The sequence below is a fragment of the Corythoichthys intestinalis genome, chromosome 18, assembly GCF_030265065.1.
Source record: "Corythoichthys intestinalis isolate RoL2023-P3 chromosome 18, ASM3026506v1, whole genome shotgun sequence".
NCBI lineage: Eukaryota > Metazoa > Chordata > Actinopteri > Syngnathiformes > Syngnathidae > Corythoichthys > Corythoichthys intestinalis.
In genome coordinates this window covers 12,361,696-12,382,584 of record NC_080412.1, presented here as the reverse complement: position 1 = coordinate 12,382,584, position 20,889 = coordinate 12,361,696, and the positions used below count along the sequence as shown (strand labels likewise).

Genomic DNA, 20,889 nt, shown 5'->3' with positions numbered 1-20,889 from the left:
GCCAAGTTAGGTTATTGGGGGAGGGTTCAACTCTGTCAGAGTGGGTAGCGGAGTCATTTTGTAGTATACAGTTACGTCGCATTGTGTTGCCTCTTAACAGGTTAGGCCAACATAAGTGCACAAGGTTCACATTAAGTTTTTAAAATGGACCGATGGGCCAGGTTGGTAGATGAGCCAGATATGTGTCCACAGGAATGTCGCAGGAGGTATTTATTAGTGCTGCAACGATTAATCGATTTAACTTGAGTTTGAATCAAATTTTGACGCTTCAAGGATTCATTTAATTAGAGTGGCGTTGCAGTGGTTTGTTTTGAAAATGTTTGTATTTAGTTTTATTGATTTGGGTGAATACACTGCGAATACATTTTTTTTGTCATTTATGATTTAGTTTATAAGTATATTTAGCAGTTTTATGGGAGTATATGTTTGAATTTATATGTTTGTTTTGTTAAGACCATTGTAAAAAAAAAAAAAACGTTAGCATTTTATTGCGTTTAAGCTAGCGGACTTTTGCTATGCAAGTTAGCCAATTGTTCTTTTGTTGTACTTAGATCCTCATTTATGTACAGTGGGGAGAACAAGTATTTGATACACTACCGATCTTGTTGGTTTTCCCACTTGCAAAGCATGTAGAGGTTTGTAATTTGTATCATAAGTTCTCTTCAACTGTGAGGGACGGAATCTAATACAAAAAACAGAAAATCACGTATGATTTTTAAATAAAAAATTTGCATTTAATTGCATGAAATAAGTATTTGATACATCACAAAAATCGAACTTAATATTTGGTACAGAAACCTTTGTTTGCTATTACAGATACCAAACGTTTCCTGTAGTCCTTGACAAGGTTTGCACACACTGCAGCAGGGATTTTGGCCCACTCCTCCATGCCGATCTTCTCCAGAGCCTTCAGGTTTCGGGGCTGCTGCCGGGCAACTCAGACTTTCAGCTCCCTCCATAGATTTTCTATCGGGTTCAGATTTGGTGACTGGCTAGGTTAGTTGCCTTGGCTGTGTGCTTTGGGTCGTTGTCATGCTGGAAGACCCAGCCACGACCCATCTTCAGGGCTCTCACTGAAGGAAGGAGGTTGTCAGCCAAGATCTGGCGATACATAGCCCCATCCATCCTCCCCTCAATACGGTGCAGTCGTCCTGTACGCTTGGCAGAGAAGCAGCCCCAAAAAATGACGTTTCCTCCTCCATGTTTCATGGTTGGGATGGTGTTCTTGGGGTTGTACTCATCCTTCTTTTTCCTCCAAACACGACGAGCCGAGTTTAGACCAAAAAGTTCCAATTTTGGTCTCATCCAACCATATGACCTTCTCCCATTGCTCCTCTGGATCATCCAGATGGTCAGTGGCAAACTTCAGACGTGTCTGGACATGCACTGGCTTTAGCAGCGGGACCTTGCGTGCGCTGTAGGATTTTAATCCATGACGGCGTAATGTGTTTGCGATGGTTTTCTTCGAGACTGTGGTTCCAGCTCTCTTCAGGTCATTGACCAGGTCCTGCCGTGTAGTTCTAGGCTGATCCCTCACCTTCCTCATGATCAGTGATGCCCCACGAGGTGAGATCTTGCATTGAGCCCCAGAACGAGGCAGATTGACCGTCAACTTGAACTTCTTCCATTTTCTAACAATCGCTCCAACAGTTGTTACCTTCTCACCGAGCTGCTTGCTTATTTTCCTGGAGCCCCTCCCAGCCTTGTGCAGGTCTATTATTTTATCCCTGATGTCCTTACACAGTTCTTTGGTCTTGACCATTGTGGAGAGGTTGGAGTTTGTTTGTTTGAGCATGTGAACAGGTGTCTTTTATACAGGTAACAAGTTCAAACAGGTGCAGTTACCTCCGGTAATGAGTGGAGAACAGGAGGGGTTCTTAAAAAAGAACTAAGAGCCGAAATATTTACTCGTTGGTAATGTATCAACAGTGTTGTTAATCTTACTGAAAAAAAGTAATTAATTATAGTTACAAATTACTTCTCCCAAAAAGTAATTGCGTTAGTAACTCAATTACCTGAATGTAAGAGTAATTAGTTACTTGGCAAAGTAATTGGTGATAATTACTTTTTTTTTTTCCCCTCAAAAACAAACAAACAAAAAAAAAAAAAACATTGGCCACACTATGTGAAGTTTTTTGTGAAGGTTTTTGGTACAATTGGCCCGAGCCCAATTCTTTACCCTAATTTACCCTTTACCCTGAATCAACTGTTAAAAGTTGTTAAAATTGCTCCCATTATTGCATTAGTTCCCTTCTCTCTACTTTCGACATATGCAAATTTTAAAACTGTTTCATTATTTAAAGATAGATTCAAGTCAAGATTTTGCCTATTTAGAAGTATTTTAGATAAAAAGTTACTTAGGTTCGCTAGGAAGGTTCTCTACAAGAGAGCCGTCCTAAAAAGTCTACTGCTTTAAGATGGCGGCTGTCTACTAACTCATTTAGTGCCATGTCTGTCATTTTGCATCTAGTTATATCTATGTACAGTGCATGTGATATCTACCATGTCTACCATATCTACCATAACATGCGGGCGTAGTTTGTACTAGCTATCGGCTACAACATGTATTATTGGAGCTACCTAGCATCGCGTTTGCTCGGCGTCACAACTTTCTTGTCTCCTCCCTACTCCTGCTCTGCTCTGTCGTCTCGGTGAGTCCGTTTCCCTCAGACTTTTCGACCAATATAGTAACGCATGCCTTTCCGTCCTCAGTAACGGTAACGGCGTTGCCAAGATGAGAAAAGTAATTAATTAGATTACCCACTACTGAAAAAAATAACGCCGTTAGTAACGCCGTTATATTGTAACGCCGTTATTAACAACACTGTGTATCAAATACTTATTTCATGCAGTTAAATACAAATTTATTATTTAAAAATTATACAATGTGATTTTCTAGATTTTTGTATTACATTCCGTCCTTCACAGTTGAAGAGAACTTATGATTGAATTTACAAAGTTTAACAAGGGTTGACGGCTATTTTTTGGAACTGAATATTTTTCCAAAATTGTTTAACAAGAGAACAAAGCTTTTTCCAGCAAATATTTGTATCATAATTACAACTGTCGCGTCCACATATGTACCACCTGTTCTCTTCATACAATAGCAACAGCTGCTTTCAATACGACATGGAAGGAATTGTAGTAGTTTGCCTAAAAAACGAACAGCAAAAAAGCTGGTTTTGACATACAGCGTGAAAAGGGCCGTAAATAAGGGAGAGCGAGGGAAAGGAGGCAGTCAGCAGAGTTCTGCTAGCCCCCCACTCTGAGCCTGCCGCTCACGCCGCAATCACCTGACATGTCTCATGTTGTGTGAATCGAGTAGGCCGTTATTCTTAGAGGCTGTGGGAGCGCTGAAAGGCGGTGTCAAAGGGGGCCAGAGCGCCCACAGGAAACACTGGCAGAGTCACAGCGATGCCCAGGTAGGAACTGCTAATACACGAATAATCTGTGTTTTGTCTTTACTGTATGAATCATTTGGTTTGGATCTATTTCATATGTGAGGTAGGTGATCGGTCAAGGTTTTTAGACAGTAAATCAACTAGATCAGGGTTGGTGGTGGTCTGAATCAAGGTGGGTTATTTTGTTTTTTGAGCTTGCATTGCAAGTGTATGTGACACAGATGAGGTCATGTGGCGCTTCTATGAATGACAGTCACAAGCTCACCACATCGTTGTGACCTCACTTTCGTACTGTATGCTTCCACTACTGCTTTTTGTGTACTTTGGTGACCCGAGATGACGAGGTGATATGTTTTTATAAGAAAATGTTAACTTTCTTTCCCCAAAAATCCAATTATACTAGATTTATTCCATGCGTGTTCTCTGGAGTCACAGCAACCACAGATAAATATTTGCAACTTGTGAAGCACAATTTGGACTTAAACATATGATGGGCTGTTGTTGACAGTCACTGACAGAATGTCATTGTATCTTCCTTTGGCTGTGTCCTCTCACTGTCATCTTCAAAACAAAGGCGGCAGTCAGCTCGCCGTCTCTTCATTGTGTTCAGAATCGGACTGAATCTGTAAACAACCAATGTAACACTTTCCAGGATTTAGTATGAAGTCTTGTAAAAAGTTATTGCATTCATTCATGGACACCCTGGAAACATGAATTTCACGAAAATGGAACACCAAGGTAGAACAGGTGTTATTTTACATGGGTTTAATAGGTTACCATATATATTAATACAAAAGCACATCTCAGAAAAGTAAAATCATATGGTCCCCAAGGTTAAATATCAGATCCTTAATGATTCGTATTTTGTACTTTATTTAATGGTGTATCATATTATAGAAGCTATGCGTTTGTTTTAGGTGCATAACTATGGAAGCGTCTCAGTGAAATTAAAGTATACAATTGGTTCTAAATAGAGATTTAAAATGGCCTTAAAAATGTAATACATTTAAGGGTTATAATAATAAATATGGCGGAAAAAACTCAGGTGACTTGAAGTTCTGCTCTGAGACCCCCAATTTGGCCAAATTTCAAAGTCGTCTGATACGCATGGTTGATACATCATTGGAAAGCTTAAAATCTCAATTTAAAAACAAAAAAAAAGTTTTTTAAACAGCAAAACCCTATCTGGAGGCGAGAGGACGAGAGCAGAATTACAGACGCCACGACTTTAACGAGATATTATCGCATACTTACCTTGTTTCGATCAAAGAACTCCATGTAGCATGTATCACTGAGTGTCAAGACACAGTTGTGAATGCACACAGCTGGATTTTTTTTTGGGATTTAATGGGTGAAACATGGCTGTATAACAAGGGTCGCGATGCAGAAATCGCAGACATCAAGGAGTGGTCGAGATTTTCTTTTTCATATATTTACCCCTTCAAACGTTTTTTTTTACTCTTCAATTTTTCTTTGTTTGGATCGATTATTTATCATCTGAGATATCGGAGAAAATGCGACAGTCACAAAAAAATACAATTAAGCGATAGTTATGAGGTAGATATCCATGACTTTTTTACAGACGCCATTTTTTTCATTGTGATGTCATTTGTTTAGAAGTTTAAAATATGTGAGTGAATAATTTTATTGCCGTTTTTCTTTTTTTTTTTTTTGACGAAATATTAGACATCAATTAATGATTCTAAGCTAAAAATGACAGACATTTTGAATAATAAATAATTACCTTAGTTTTATGGCTGGGTTAAAGAAAAGTGGTTGCGCGACATCTGTAAATGGGGGTTTTCAGGGTAAAATGGACAAATTAAAAATAGTTCAGGGGCTTAGTGCGCCAGCAAGAGCAAGAGCAGAAACTGCTTTTTCAGTCTTGTCTGTGTTTTCCGCCATATAGTATTTATAATTGTCTTACTGCAGATATGTTTTTGGCGAATATGAGCACTGTGTGTCAACCAATTTATTTTATTTTTTTTAAAAAGCATTTTTGTGGATTTGTTTGATCAGATTTGAGTTTTTATTTTTCCTCCTTTGTTCTTCTGTTAATAGAATGATCTTGTGTTTTATTTTTTAATGTGTTGAAAGAATGAGTCAGAAAATAGATGAACTTTATTTATGCTAAGGCTATTCAGCTAAGGCTAGTAGCCTAAGGTCAGAAAGAGGTACAGGGATTTATTTGAGTGACTGGCAATAACTGAAGATTCATTTGATGTTATTTTCTAAATATTTTGAAAGTCATTTTGCAGTTATGTGCAGTTCCAGTGACTCAAGCCAAACAGCGAATGACGGCAAAGTTGCAGAGAGGCATGTGACTTGACTAAAATGACCGCTTGATGTATAATCTTACACACAAGAGCTGGATATCAACCTGCGGAGGGGTGGCCTTTAATGGGTTATTTGAGCTCATTATGTAGGCCAGGCAGGCATTATGTCACACACTTAACACTCTTGGAGCTTATACCTGAAGGAGAAATCTATACAAATCTGGAGAGTGTCAGAGCAAACTGCCCGCCGCGATTGGCTTTTGTTTGGTCAATCATGCATCTCTCACCATTTAAATGTACATTTGTTTAAATATAAAAAAAGCGCTCATCGCCCAGCTTTACTAGCATGAGCTGAATAGCATTCACAACACATGTTCTCAACTCCGCGTTTCCCACAAACATATTAAGAATTTTGTACTGTAGTTAGGTCCCTTTGGCTTTGCATCTAATTGAGGTGACGCTGTCAACTTGTCCCTGTAGTGGTTTAATCTTCCCTGAGTGTGAATGTGATGTGTTAATGCGGCAGCATAGCTACTCTGCAAGCCGCTGAGGTTAGAGCTTTGCCCGAGGCACGTGATCACATGACAGGAAGATGGAGCATTCTGGTAAATTTGGGAGTGGAAGCAAAGGTGCATAAGCATATGATTGACTATTGGAGAGAAGTAGTGCTCAGTACTGTATGAGTTTCCTTGTCAAAGCCCCAATATGACAAATGACTTTGCTTTGACAGCTTAACATAATGAAAGCGTCACATGACTTTCTTAGCAAGTCATTTCATCAAAAGTTGAAAAACTAACCATTGTTTGAAAGCACCATAGCCATTTCTTTACGGTTGCTTGACATCCTAATCTCTTTGATTTAAAACCCTATTTAATGTAATACTCTTGAAAGCCTAATTTGAGCATTACCTCTCAACTCTAACCCAATTTTGAAACCCAAGCCATATGAATTTGATCACTTAAGTATTGCTTTTTGCTCTTTCGTCTCAAAAATTTAGCAGCGTTTTCCTACAAAAAGACGGACAATTGGGTCAACTGTATTTGTGTTTACTTAAAAAACACGGCTTTGTGCAACTTGCTCTAACATTTGGTTTGGGCTCCAGCCAAGTAAAATAATCAATAACCACTTTTGCGTAAAGAAAAAAAAGGTTTGCTGTGTTGTAACTTTGAGGTCATTTGTACTAACATATAAAATCTTATCTTGCTAAATCCACACAAGGACACATTGTGCTCGTCATTTTGAACTGACTGTAGATTGTTCCTTGCGGTTTTGAAGCATCCAAAGCCCAGTATTCCCTCATTTTAATTTTATTAATTTTGTTTTTATTACCATTTTATTACTTTATTTGTGTATTTATTCATACGAAATTGTATACAGTCTAGGTGAACAATGAAGAAACTTGATTACAATTGATACCTGGCGTCTACATTTGTGGACAGCAGATTTTCTGCCATGTCGGCCATGCTTTAAGACCAATGGTGTTATTCACCTAAAATACTCTTATCATTTTGAAGTTGCTAGTTGAAAAATATAAAAACTCACATTATGTGCTTAATTGCCTTAATTGGATGTGGTGGTAATTTTAATAAAAAAGTCACTTCCCCTATAATGGGTTAACTTATTCATTGCCATTGAAGGCCATCTCATTTTGACTGTCAGAAATTATTCACTGCTGGCTCTATTAGTGCTGAAACACCATTCATGTCATTACTATAAAATGGCCTAACAACCGCTCTTTTTTTTTTTCCATCCGTGTAGCTGGCCAATCCCCCAGTTGGAGCCCAGTCACATCCGGCTGATCGTATACCAGGACTGTGAGAGGCGCGGCCGCAACGTCCTCTTTGACTCAAATGCCAAGAAGAGGGGCACGGATGATACCCACCTCACTGTGAGTCGCTGCACATGCCGTTCGTCTTCGGTACTTTTGCCAGAGTGCTTGTTACCTGAATTAACATGAGCACAGTGTGGAGAAAGAGGAAGAACAAGAAGAATGATAATGATAATGAGTGGGTGAGGGAGGAGGAGGTTTGATTGTTGTGCTACTTTGCTTGTTCGTTCTCGAGGTCCTGTAAGAGTCATATGACTGGCAGTCACATGCTGTTGGCCTCTGTGTACACAAATCACACACGCACGCACACAAACTCACATTCCTCTCTTAACAAGCACATGACAGTCTGCTTTCAGATAGGCTGTACGTGCATCTATGCTGTTTTTTCAGGCCGATGTGGTGACTTCCATTGTGCAAGGTGTCATTTCTCAAGAAGAAATGACCTTAGTTATGACATTCACAGTTTGCGCTGAGTGTGCTGTGGATTTTGTGACTGGCTTGTGTCAAGCTGTTCTGTTCATGTAACAGATTTTGAATGATGACATGTGACAGAAGACGAGTTTGATTGGGGTATTTCTGGTTGTTCAGTTGATTTCTTTTGTGCAAGGAGACTGTTACTATAAATATTTGGCAAGCAACGCGGCTACTTCACTTACAGTGTGTGCTGTGAACTATTTGTACTGGATGGGTTCCAACAAGTGCGCGGTTGATTTTAACCGTTTTGTTTAGCAGTTGAGACCAATTACATGCGGCGGTCCCACTGCCCCAAGCCAAGCTCTTCTATTTTAATGCATACATTGCACTACCCTCCCCTCACAATCCCATCACGGTGCTGGGTGATGGCTGCCAGCCGGGAACCTGGCAGCCACAGTAATAGGGTGGTAGGTGGGTCCCACACTTTTTCCTCATGGCGTGGCTCCTGGGGTGCGGCCTCCCCTCTGCCTGGGCTGCCGGCCGAGGGAGTGGGGTGGGGGGTCGGGGCTCCGATCTTGCATCGCCCCATTACAGTTCCTCGGCGTTCTCCTGCCTCCGCCTTCCCCTCTTCTCTGACTGGACATCCGCCCTGCGCTCCGTCGCGGGTCGCTGGCTGGGCGCCGGTGTATCAGCGGGGTGTTGCCTGCACCGGCGGGGGGCCCTGTCCTGCCTTGGGCTTAGTGGGCCGCTGGGGTTCCCGTGGCGTGCCGTGCCAGTCGGGGGGCTGCGGCTGTGGCTCGTGGCCCTGGTGGGCGGGCGGGGGTGGGGGTAGACGTGGGGTTGGTGGTGCGTCCCCTCCTGCCATCTCTGAAGGCCGGTTGATGGGTGCGCGGGTGGCTTGGGGGACCACCCTGGATCCCGGGGCGGGGGGCGATGGCTCCTTTGCTGGGCTGCGGGGGGAGGGATGGGCTGCGCTTGACCCCCCCGGCCCCCCGACCACCCTCCCTCCCCGGGCTAGCTGGGTGGGGGCCGTGGCCCTGGGTTGGCTCCCGCACGGCTTCTCCGCCCATCTGCGTGGCTGTCTCGCGTCCCGTGGGGCTCGCGTGCTGCTGGATGCGGTTGGGCATGCTCGGGTTGGGGGTCCTGGTGCCGGGACTGGCGATGGGGCGGCGTAGGGTTGGTCGCCAACGGGCTTACATTCATAAGAGATTCACATGATTACTGGGTTCTAGATCACAGAACTGATTTGTGTACACTCTACCTCTTTCAATCACTTAGCGTATAGACACCCCAACCCCCGTCCCCCTCTTTCACTGGCCAATAGGCCCCCACATGGTGTAAACCGGAAATACATCTCGCTGACGATGGCACCAGCATATTAATAATTAGTCTAGATGTTCTATGTATTTCTTGTTGTTGTTTGTGTGTTTCTTTTCTTTCTTCTCTTGTGTTGCTTTTCTTCTGTCCCCCCATAATCCCTTTCTGTTTGCTGCTTTGTCATAATAAAAAGGTATTTTGAATGATCACAATGGGAGTATATCAGACTCTCAATGTGAAACATTAAAAGTGTTCAGACAACCCGGGCACTTAGACTTCCATTCTCTGTGTCAAACAGTTGAGACCAATTACAAATAAGCCCGGGCGTTATATCGATTTTATGAGTAAAAAATGTTTCTATTGTGAATGATGTAAAAAAGTTAAATTTGATTTTTTTTTTTTTTTTTTAAACAAAAAGTAAATCTAGCAACCAGTTATTAGATGGATTATTCCACGAGAAAGAGTTGTTCCTTTTTTGGACATTATTACTCTCTATTTAGGGCTGACTGCGCAAATAGCAGGAGAAAAAAAGATATTTAAGACAAAGGTTTTGCGTTTTTTCTTCTTCAATATTAACATTTTTTTCACTCCATAAATCGTCGCTATTTCAAGTGGCTTTATTTTATTATTTATTATTTTATTTTATTAACACCATAAAGAGCTGGTGTTGACATACCTTGACATTGCATTTTGGATCATGTAGGCCACAATGTAAACATTTGCCATAAAAGTGTGGCCTATATTGTGGCAATTAAGCACATAATATGAGTTTTCATATTTTTTAACTTGCAACTTCAAAATGATAAGAGTATTTTAGGTGAATATCACCACTGTGATGTGAAAAAATGCCCACTTGACGGCAATTGTCTTACCGACTACCTTATCTAATGTGCGCAGGCCACGGAGGGTAAGATGTTCGGTAAATGCTTCCGGCTTCGACCGACGGGGGGCAGCAGCAGCTCCCTGGACAGCTCTTCCTCGTCCTCCTGCGCCTCCGAAACCGCGAGGGAAACCAAAGACCAGGGTCTCCGTTTCCAGGTAGCGACCATAAATAAAAGGAAGGCTGAAAAAAAGCTATACATAACCGTTTAAACCAGGGGTCAGCAACCCGCGGCTCTTGAGCCACATACAGCTCTTTAGCGCTTCCCTAGTGGCTCCCTGGAGTCTAAAAAAAAAAAAAACAAAACTTTGAAAATGGAAAAAGATGGGGGATGGAATTATATTTTAGTTTTAATATGGTTTCTGTAGTAGGACAAAAATGACACATTCTTCTGACACATTAATATTATAATGGTTAAACTTGAGGCGGCATCATACAACAGAGTAATCATGTGGTGCGTCATTGTATATAGCAGGGGTCTCCAAACCGGTCCACGAGGGCCGCTGTGGGTCCTGGTTTTTGTTCATACCGATCAAGCACAGACCTTTTAACCAATGTGGTTTCTACTAAAACAAGCAGCACCTGATTGCAATCAACTGATTTAGGGCTGCAGCTATCGAATATTTTAGTAATCGAGTAATCGACTGAAAATTCTATCGATTAATCGAGTAATCGGATAAAACAAATATATTTTTAGGTGAAGAGCGATTATAAATATACATGAGAAAACAAGACATTTCATCTAATCTTGAACCATTTTCAGTCAATCACTGTCTTTATTTTCGATGTATATTGTTGAAAACAGCCAACAATTGCATCTCAGATGTAACAAAAATTTCAATTGAGTTTCTATTAGTGTCAAGCCATTTTTAAGTTCTATTTAAGTTTTAAGTTAGTCTAAACTGTAAGTCCTTATAGGATTTTGAGTTTTTGCAGTGTTCAAAATAAATGTATGATACAGGCTGTATTGGAGCACATTAGGGATCAGTGCTGATTGGTGTTTTATCCAGCAATGACTACTGAGCTAAAATTGATAGTTAGCATTATTAAGTTTTTATTTTACACCCTCATCACTCCACAACGCTATGTTATGTTAAAGCCTGTATGTAAGACACGTTAGCCACACATCGACAGTGGTCATAATTAATAGAAACCTAGCCCTCCGCATGGCTAATGTTATGTAAGCTAGTGACAGTAACGTTAATCTTATTTCTTCTTCTTCTTCTTTTTTGTTTATTGGCAGTTTACCCCTCAGTACCGTGGGGCATTACTTAATCTTATTTATTAGCGCTTAGCGCTCTTTATTAGCGAATAGCGCTCTACTGCTTTAAGATGGCGGCTGTTTACTAACGCTGCCCAGACGCGGCCGAGTCTGTCATGTCGCATCTAGTTCAACATACTTGTGATCTCTATGAGACGCATCAGACGCTACCTGTTACCAACGTAGCATCGTGCGGGCTAGTATTTAGCAACGTCGGTGTCGTATGTAGCGGTTGTCGGCTGCAGTAAGTTTTTTTTTTTTTTTCTTCTTCCTCTATGCACGTGACATCAGCGCGTTGTCCCGCATTAAAAGTAGTCCGAGCAAAACGTGATGCTTAGAGCTGTCAAAATAAACGATTACTCGAGGTGAATAAAATTATTCGGATCAGTTTTTAAACTCGAGTTACTCGAGTTTAAAGTATTCGTTTCAGCTCTAAACTGATTACACTTATAAAACACCAGATTGGTGAAAAGGTGTGGTCCTGTTTTGTTGGAATGAAATCCTGCACCCACTGTGGCCCTATGTGGAATTGTTTGGAGACCACTGGTCTATAGGCACTTCAGGAAATACAAACATTTACCGTATTTTTTGCACTATAAGGCACATCGGAGTATAAGGCGCACCTTCAATGAATGGCCCATTTCAAAACTGTTTTCATGTATAGGGCGCAATAGTAGTTATAGTAGTAGTAGCGATTGGCGTTACGTTATGCATCCACAAAATGAAGCTGAGCTAAATGGAATGTCATGCCATGATTGACCAATATTTATCCATGTATAAGGCACATCGGATTATAAGGTGCACTGTCGGCTTTTGAGAAAATTGAAGGCTTTCAGGTGCGCCTTATAGTGCGGAAAATAAGGTAAATATAAAGGCTCATTATGGATTAGTCATTTTGATAGTAGGCTAATATAGATACATTCAGCATGTGTTGCCTTCATTATAAGGCTTATATAAGGCTTTCACTTTTTCGTGGCTCCAGACATATTTGGGGTTTTTTTGTTCAATACGGCTCTTTCAACATTTTGGGTTGCTGACCCCTGGTTTAAACTGATGTACACTCACAGGCTTCGAGGTGTTCGTCCGACGTGGTCATGTTGGGGGAGATGATGTTTGGCTCGGTGGCCATGAGCTACAAAGGCTCCACGCTAAAAATACACCAAATTAGGTGAGAATAAACTACTTTTTCATCCAAGTGTGTACCTAATAATCTGTCTCATGAGTGTACCTTATCATGTCAGGTCGCCGCCTCAACTAATGCTGAGTAAAGTGTTCACGGCCAGGACGGGAGGCAGCGTTTATGGCAGCCTCAACACGTAAGTATGCACACATACACAGCCACAAAGGTTGTCTTATTATGATCTCCTGATTTTCTCCTTCTCACAGGTTACAGGACAGTTTGGAGTTCATTGCACAAGACAGCAGCAATACCCTGCGGCCAGATCAAAACACAGGGCCAAATAATCTCCTGGGGAACATAGGTAACCATAGCAACAACACACTCCTGTAGCCTGCAGTCACCATGAAGTGTCTTCTTTCTGGTGAAAATGTGTTTTGTAGGAGTTTTTTTTTTTGTTCTTAGAAAATTCAGTCCCTGAAACCACTAGGTTTCACTGACTAAAATGAAATTTGATCTTGATCTTTATGAGGAGAGCCGCAAAGAAGTCTCAGAAAGCCCTGCTTTAAGACAGAAACCTGTCATTTTCATTTAAAGCGGATATTTTAGGGTCAGGTTGGCCGGCCTCAGGTTTCTGTCAAAGCTAGTTGGTACTTTTCCAAGGATTTTTCGTTTTAGCCATTTTGCGTGGGTGTAGCATAGCTAAGTTTGATGACTCGCCATTTGGTCGTTTGGGTTATTTTTGCGGGAATGCGGGAACATTTGTTTTTCGCTTGAACCCTCAAATCCATTTTCATAACAGCAAAATGGACGTTCAAGACTTTCTTGCCAGTACTTCTACTTATAGCAACATATTTTAAAAGTCCAACAGGACACTTCTGAATACATTTACTTAATGAAATCAATGCCAGGAATTATAAAGAACTGTGGGTAAAATCTTCTTTCACAGCCTTATTCACAGAAAATTCTAAAAATATTCCAGTGCTGCAAATGACAAATTAGCTATTATAGGAGAGAATTTGATACTTATAAATCGTTTTGCTGTTTTTTTTTTTTTCCCCCACTCTTCTAAAAAGCTCCATGTTGTAAAGTCTGCTATGATGACAGGAGGGCTCCAACTTTCCTCCCTCTTCATTCACTAACAAGCATTTTTTCTTCTTTTTTTTTGTCCATCTCCCTCCTTCCCGTCATTCCCGCCACCTCTCTTCTCTCTGTCCCATGTTTGTGTGTTTGTGCTGCGCAGGATTTTCTCAGCTCTGCAGCCCTCGACGGGCCTTCTCTGAGCAGGGCCCACTGCGTCTCATCAAAAGCGCATCTTTCTTTTCAGGTTGGCGTTTTAAAAGCAAAAAAAGACAGAGAAACATGGCTGCCATCTTACGCCACTTGCATGTTTTTGCTGCCTCTTCTGTAATGTTTGCACACTTGATGGCAGCATGGGTTTTTTGGTGCGCGTTTAGATCAAGATGGGTTTGCAGACATGAGTAACCTGCTTGTTGTGGTGTTGGTTTTCAAAAAATTGGTTATGCATTTAAGGAACAAATGGTACATTTTCAAGGGCCTTGTTTTTGTTTGGATATGCATTTATATACAATAATATAAAATGAATTAATTTCCAGATTATACATATAATACAATCAAAATAACTACCTTTCTTTTTCCTTAAAAAAGTATTTTCTATTTTTATTTGCACTCACCACATAAGAGCTAGGTTAATGCCTTCCTTATTTAGTTGAATGAAACTAGCAACCGTAATATTATTGCAAATATATATATATATATATATATATATTTTTTTTTTTACATGCTCCAAACTTGAAATGTACAGTCATGTGTAAAAATTAGGACACCCCAACCTTTAATACCTGCAACATGAAGCAATTATCAGAGAATCCCAAAATTTGAAAAATAAGGTCCTAATAAAACCTTTTTTTCAAATTTGTTAAAATGAATATGTGTAATAAGCGCTCTAATATCTATAACCCTTCCTGAATCCTGTTTTTTTTTTCTGATGGAACCCCCTGATGCTTGTGTTGACTTGCATCCATCTTTTTTTTTTCCCAAAAAGAAATGTCAAAATTCTGAATTAGTCTCAAAATCATGAAATTTTAGGTGTATCAAATGTGATACGTTTGGTAATAAAGGGTTAAGAAATGTTCACGTATCAATGTCTGATCTTGTTTTTCTTTATCCATGGAAAAGAAAATGATTGCAGGTAAACAACAAAAATTAACATTGTTTTACTCATCAAACCAAATATATCAACAAAAATGCATATTCTAACTGAGGAAAAAGTTCGGACACCCTACCACCTAATATCCCCTTTGGCTGAAATAACTTCAGTGTGATGCTTTTTGTAGTCAGCTACCAGTCTTTGACATCGGTCTTTGAAGAAAGTTTGCCCCACTCCTCAACGCAGAATACTTCCAACAGTGACTGATTGTTGAAGTGAGAAAAAACACCATGGTGAAATCAAAGGAGCTGTCAGAGGCCTTCAGAAAGAAGATGTAGACGCTTATGAGTCTGGTAAGGGATTTCAAAAGATCTCCAAAGTATATAAAATCAGCCATTCCACTGTCTGGAAAATAGTCTACAAGTGGAAGACATTCAAAACAACTGTCAACATGCCGACGTCTGGCCATCCAAGCAAGTTCACCCCGAGAGCAGACTGCAAGATGCTAAAAGAAGTCTCCAAAAACCCTAAAATGTCACCACGGGACCTACAGAAGGCTCTTGCTACTGTTTGTGTGAAAGTACATGCCTCTACAATCAGAAAGAGACTTCACAAATTTTAACCTCCATGGGAGGTGTGCAACCTTTGCTCTCCAAGAAGAACATGAAGGCCAGACTGAAGTTTGCCAGAGTGAATGTAGACAAAGACCAGGACTTCTGAAATAATGTTCTTTGCACAGATGACTCTAAAATTGAATTATTTGGACACCAGAACATAGGACATGTTTGGCGTTAAGCCAATACAGCATTCCAGGAAAATAACCTCATGCCAACTGTGAAGCATTGAGGTGGAAGTGTCATGGTTTGGCATGCTTTGCTGCAGCAGGACCTGGTCAGCTCTCCATCATAGAATCCACTATGAATTCTATTGTGTATAAGAGTGTGCTTGAGGAACATGTGAGATTATCTGTGAAAAAATTAAAGCTAAATCAAAACTGGACCCTATAACATGACAATGACCCAAATCATAACAAATCCACTAAGGGCTGGATGAAAAGAAAGAAATCCTGAAATGGCCGAGTCAAAGCCCAGATCTTAATTCCATTGAGATGCTGTGGGGTGACTTGAAATGGGCCAAACATGCAAGAAACCTCACATCTGAAAGTATTCTGCGTTGAGGAGTGGGGCAAACTTTCTTTTCAGACAGATGTCAAAGACTGGTAGATAGCTACAAAAAGCGTCTCACTGAAGTTATTCCAACCAAAGGGGGTAACACTAGCTATTAGGTGGTAGGGTGTCCTAACTTTTTCCTCGGTTAGAATATACATTTTTGTTGATATATTTGGTTTAATGAGTAAAACGATGTTATTTTTGTTGTTTACCTTTCCAGAGTAAAAGAAAAACAAGATCAGACATTGATATATGAACATTTCTTAGTAAAGAACTGAATATTTCATGGGGTCTATTTTTTTCACATGACTATATACTGGTGTTTAAAATCATATACTTATTTATTTTAACAGTAGTTCTAAACTTTAAACCACATAACAGAAGGGTAATTCAAAAGGTTTTAGTCATAAATATATATATAATATATATATAATACACATATAAATTAAGGGTGTAACGGTACATGTATTTGTATTGAACCGTTTCGGTACGTTGTGCTCGGTTTGGAACGGAGACATACCGAACGAGTTTCTGACGTAATGTAACCCTTACTTTTCGAGGCTGTGAGTCCATCAGGTTACAGTTTCTTTGTGTAGATTATATTTACTCCGTCTACTATAATGAGGACCAACACGGTAGGACGGTATATAACCCAGAAACGTCAACGGCACGACAACGCAGCCGCCGCGAAGGACGCAGTGAAACGTGGGCATTAAAGTCGATCAGCCAATGCACACCAATTGCAGTGCGGCTGCGTGTTGGACGCATCCCAGAAGCGGCTCAACGCAACGCACGCGAAAAGAACGGCAGAGTTTATTTGACGTGAGACGCGACCCTCCTGCATCAATACTACTACCGGTAGCTAGGATCTGGCAGACCGGAAGTCACTCGTGTAAAATACGGTGGATCCGGTTGATTTTCAAACTATTATGCAATCGTAACCTACTTTTTGACTCCATCAGATCTCTTGAGTGGTAGATCGGGGCACAGTTTGCACTTGAGTGCATTACTTTTTGAATGCCTCTCGTACATGTTAAAATCTTTGTCATTGGGATTGCTTTTGTCTTTAGCACAGCACTTCTTTTTTCTTCTTTCTTTCAGAAAGAAGGCTGACCAGTACGCGGGGTCTGAAAGGCAAATTGTTGTTTGATTATCTTTCAATACCCGCTACTTTTTGAGCAGAATTCTAGCTTTGTATAGGCTACTGTTCCTATTGTTGAAAGCACAAAGGTATGTAATAAACAACTAGCACATTTATGTTTTGCATTTTGTTTTCTTACTGTACCGAAAATGAACCGAACCGTGACCTCAAAACCGAGGTACGTACCGAACCGAGATTTTTGTGTACCGTTACACCCCTAATATAAATATATATAAAAACATAAAACAAGGCTGGCAAAAATTCAATCTGAGCAAAATCATTACTCCTCAAGTTTTTAAACTACAATGCAGGTTGTTTTGAACGCTTACATAACAAGGAGGGTTGCTTCATGTGTATCTCAATCCCCCATCGTGTACGCCACTCGTGAAAAATACACTCAAATTGCATCTGCTACTTGTATATTTTATCGCCACTGGAATACACATTGTGCATGGGTGCTCAAAGGTGTTACTCGCAGACTTAACTAACGCTCACTCTTGTACTAACTGGGTGTTTGTGTGACATTGTGTGCGTGTGTGTGCAATAACTGATGTTATCCTTACTTGTTGAAAGCATCCACCCAAACAATGTCAATCCTCTAGTGCGTGCACAAAAATGAGCTTGCTTGCATTTTGAAGTGGGCCAATTTTGACAGTGTGAGGGGAACCCCCACATCCCACGTCTATTATTATACGCGCCAAACAGCACGTGTACCTCGTCTTTACTGCCGACAGTGTTTTATTACATTATTGTAGAAGTTGTAAGTAAGTACATATTATTTCATCCCCTTCACTAAGCACAGCTTTGTACCAGCAGTGCCCGTTGCATTATCAGTAACATTTCTTCATTTTACAACATGGGAAGTGCACTTTTCTTTTTCTAAATTGCATGTGTGAAGTGTTGCATGGTGCATTGTCGTGGAAATGATCGCATAGATTATACCAGACTGGATTTACACCACAATTCTATTGTCAACTTTATTCAGAATTTAGTGCTTTAAGTCTCACAATAATCAAGAAACAGATAAATAATATATGCAAGCCAGTCTTGACAGAATTGGGCAAAAATCCAGCCTTAAACTGGACTGAAAATTCAGGGACGTCCTTTCCACAAATGGGCATTATCGTACGCAACGTCTATTTTAATTTTCTGCTGTTTTTTTTCCTTGTTTTCTTCTTTCCTGGCATCATCACCGTCACCATCCTTAACCAGGCCACAGTCATCCAATGGACATGCCTGGCCGAGGGCTGCATGACGAGCGAGACAGTGGTATCGCACGCTCAGGTAGGTTCACCAGGAGAGATTGCTTGCAGGTCAAGAACAGTTACACAATACACTAGTGTTGCTATTCTGGAACTGCCGTGTGTAAGCTGTTAACTCTTTATAGGGCAAGTGACTATTTTTGCTAATTAAAAAAAATACAAAGGGAAAGACAAAGCTGTCAATGAGTGCCCTATAAAGGGTTAATTCCGTTACCTTATAGGCAAACACTCGTGTGTGTTTGAACCTTTTTATTAGCGTTAAAAAAAAGGTCTGAATCATAGTAGATAGTAGCACTACACACAGTGATTATCCCCAAGAAGTCAGAGTTCTATGATGTACTGACTAGTCATGCTGCAAACATAAACACATCACAGCTTCAGTCTATTGCTAAGAAAATAAACCCAGCGAGCATCAGCTGTTCTGTGCACACGAACGGCTGTATTCCGCAGCACAGTTCAGTCTACAGACTGGATCACCTCAGCGATGCAGGAATCCTACACGGCCTCATGTGATGGATGATACATGAGCTATTTCAGTATTTATTTCTCAGCTACAAATGGATTCGAAAAATCTTCCGATAAATGTGTTAAAACAATTTTTGTTCATTTTAAAGATTCATTTACTTCATGAAGTACTCATATATTTTAGATATTTAATGGCAATATAATCAAGTTTTGTGTTTTTAATGTTATTTAGTGCATAATTGGGTTTTAATTATAGCAATATCAAAATTGACAGATGAGTTTTTTCATTGAAATAGATAATTTTACATCTACATATACTCCTCTTCGACTGACCTGAACTTGTCTGTTTTTTTCATCTAATTCATTTGAAAATTTGTAAATAATAACATTGTATATACATTTTATAAACATTTTATTTTAACAAACCAAACTGTTGATAAATAATGTGTATATTTGCTTTCAATAATAATATTGAAAAAAATATTTTTTTTAAATTTAATTTTTGAAGCAAACTCATCTTCCCATCTTTCTCCAGCATCCCTGAGCAGCCTTCTCATCACGCCCTTTCCATCGCCGGGCTCCTCGCTGACAAGCAGCTGCGCCTCCAGCTACCAGCGGCGGTGGCGACGTAGCCAGACCACCAGCCTGGAGAACGGTGTCTTCCCGCGCTGGTGAGTGAACCTTACTCTCATTGCATTCGGGGTGTTTTTCTGTGCTCCGGAGACATAGTTTTAAACATTAAAAGATTCCCAAATTGTTCTTTTGTCCATTGTCAGGTCGGTGGAGGAGAGCTTCAATATGTCAGACGAGAGTGGCGGGCAGAGCCTGGGCGTGGCTCGCAAGAAGAAAATCGCCATCGGCGTCATCTTTACACTATCACCCAACCCTGAGGAGAACAGCCGCTTCCAGGACTTTTTCTTCTCACATTTCCCGCTCTTTGAAAGCCACATGAACAAACTCAAGAGTGCTATCGAACAGGTGAATAACCTACTTTTTCAACTTTTGTTTGCTCCTAAATGTTACTGTTTTATTTTTTTTTTTAGCGACTAACAAAACGATATCAATGAACAAGAGTGTAATTAAATTATGTAATCATCTAATAACTATGAATTAATGACATACAGATACAGTGGTATGAAAAAGTATCTGAACCTTTGGAATTTGTCACATTTCTGCATAAAATTACAAACGTGATCTGATCTCTGTCAAAATCACACAGATGAAAATAGTGTCTGCTTTAACTAAAACCACCCATACATTTATAGGTTTTCATATTTTAATGAGGATAGAATGCAAACAATGACAGAAGGGGAAAATAATTATGTGAACCCTCTGCCTAAGGAGACTTAAAGAGTAATTGAAACCAATTTTTACCAAACATTTTAAGTCATGTGTATGCCCAATCACGATGATGATGATGATGATGAGTGGTTTAAAGCTGCCCTGAGAAGCAATGACTGATGTGCATCATGGCTCGGTCAAAAGAGCTGTCTGAAGACCCGCGATCAAGGATTGTTGATTTGTATAAAGCTGGGATAGGATACAAAACCATCTCTAAAAGTCTGGATGTTCATCAATCGACAGTCAGAGAAGTTGTCCACAAATGGAGAGAGTTTGGCACTGTTGCTTCTCTCCCAAGAGGTGGCCGTTCACCAAAGATGACACCAAGAGTTCAGTGCAGAATACTCAGAGAGGTAAAACGGAACCCAAGAGTGTCTGCTAAACAGAAATACAGAAATCACTGGCACCGTCCAATATCTCTGTGCACAGCACACATCAACTATATGTATTACTATGGCCAGTAATGATGTTCAAGGGAGGACTCCACAGAGGAAGCCACTGCTGTCTAAAAAAAAAAAAACATTGTTGCTCGTTTAATGTTCGCAAAAAGGCACTTGGACACTTCACAGAAGTTTTAGCAAAATATTTTGTGGACTGATGAAACCAAAGTTGAATTGTTTGGGAGTAACACACAACGTCGTGTGGAGGAAAAATGGAACAGCTCACCAACATCATGATTTGGGGCTTTTTTGCTACCTCAGGGCCTGCAATCATTAATAGAAGAATGAATTCAAAAGTTTATCAGGATGTTTTGCAGGAAAACCTGAAGCTGTCTGTCAGATAGTCAAAGCTAAAAAGAGGAATGATGCTGCAACAAGACAATGATCCAAAACATAGAAGTAAATCA

The 20,889-nt window shown here is 40.3% G+C and overlaps 1 protein-coding gene across 3 annotated transcripts in view; it reads left to right on the top strand.

Moving 5' to 3' along the window:
• The window catches only part of fnip1 (folliculin interacting protein 1), a 38,946-nt gene that overhangs the window by 4,989 nt on the left and 13,068 nt on the right, over positions 1-20,889 (top strand). Inside the window, exons 2-10 of one of the 3 annotated variants that reach the window (XM_057821080.1) lie at positions 7,436-7,565; positions 10,134-10,274; positions 12,445-12,545; positions 12,619-12,693; positions 12,764-12,858; positions 13,738-13,821; positions 18,187-18,258; positions 19,237-19,372; positions 19,478-19,679. In XM_057821080.1, coding sequence (XP_057677063.1) covers positions 7,436-7,565; positions 10,134-10,274; positions 12,445-12,545; positions 12,619-12,693; positions 12,764-12,858; positions 13,738-13,821; positions 18,187-18,258; positions 19,237-19,372; positions 19,478-19,679 — 1,036 coding nt within the window. The remainder of the gene's footprint in view (positions 1-7,435; positions 7,566-10,133; positions 10,275-12,444; positions 12,546-12,618; positions 12,694-12,763; positions 12,859-13,737; positions 13,822-18,186; positions 18,259-19,236; positions 19,373-19,477; positions 19,680-20,889) is intronic. The other 2 variants (XM_057821082.1, XM_057821081.1) reach the window with 2 other exon arrangements.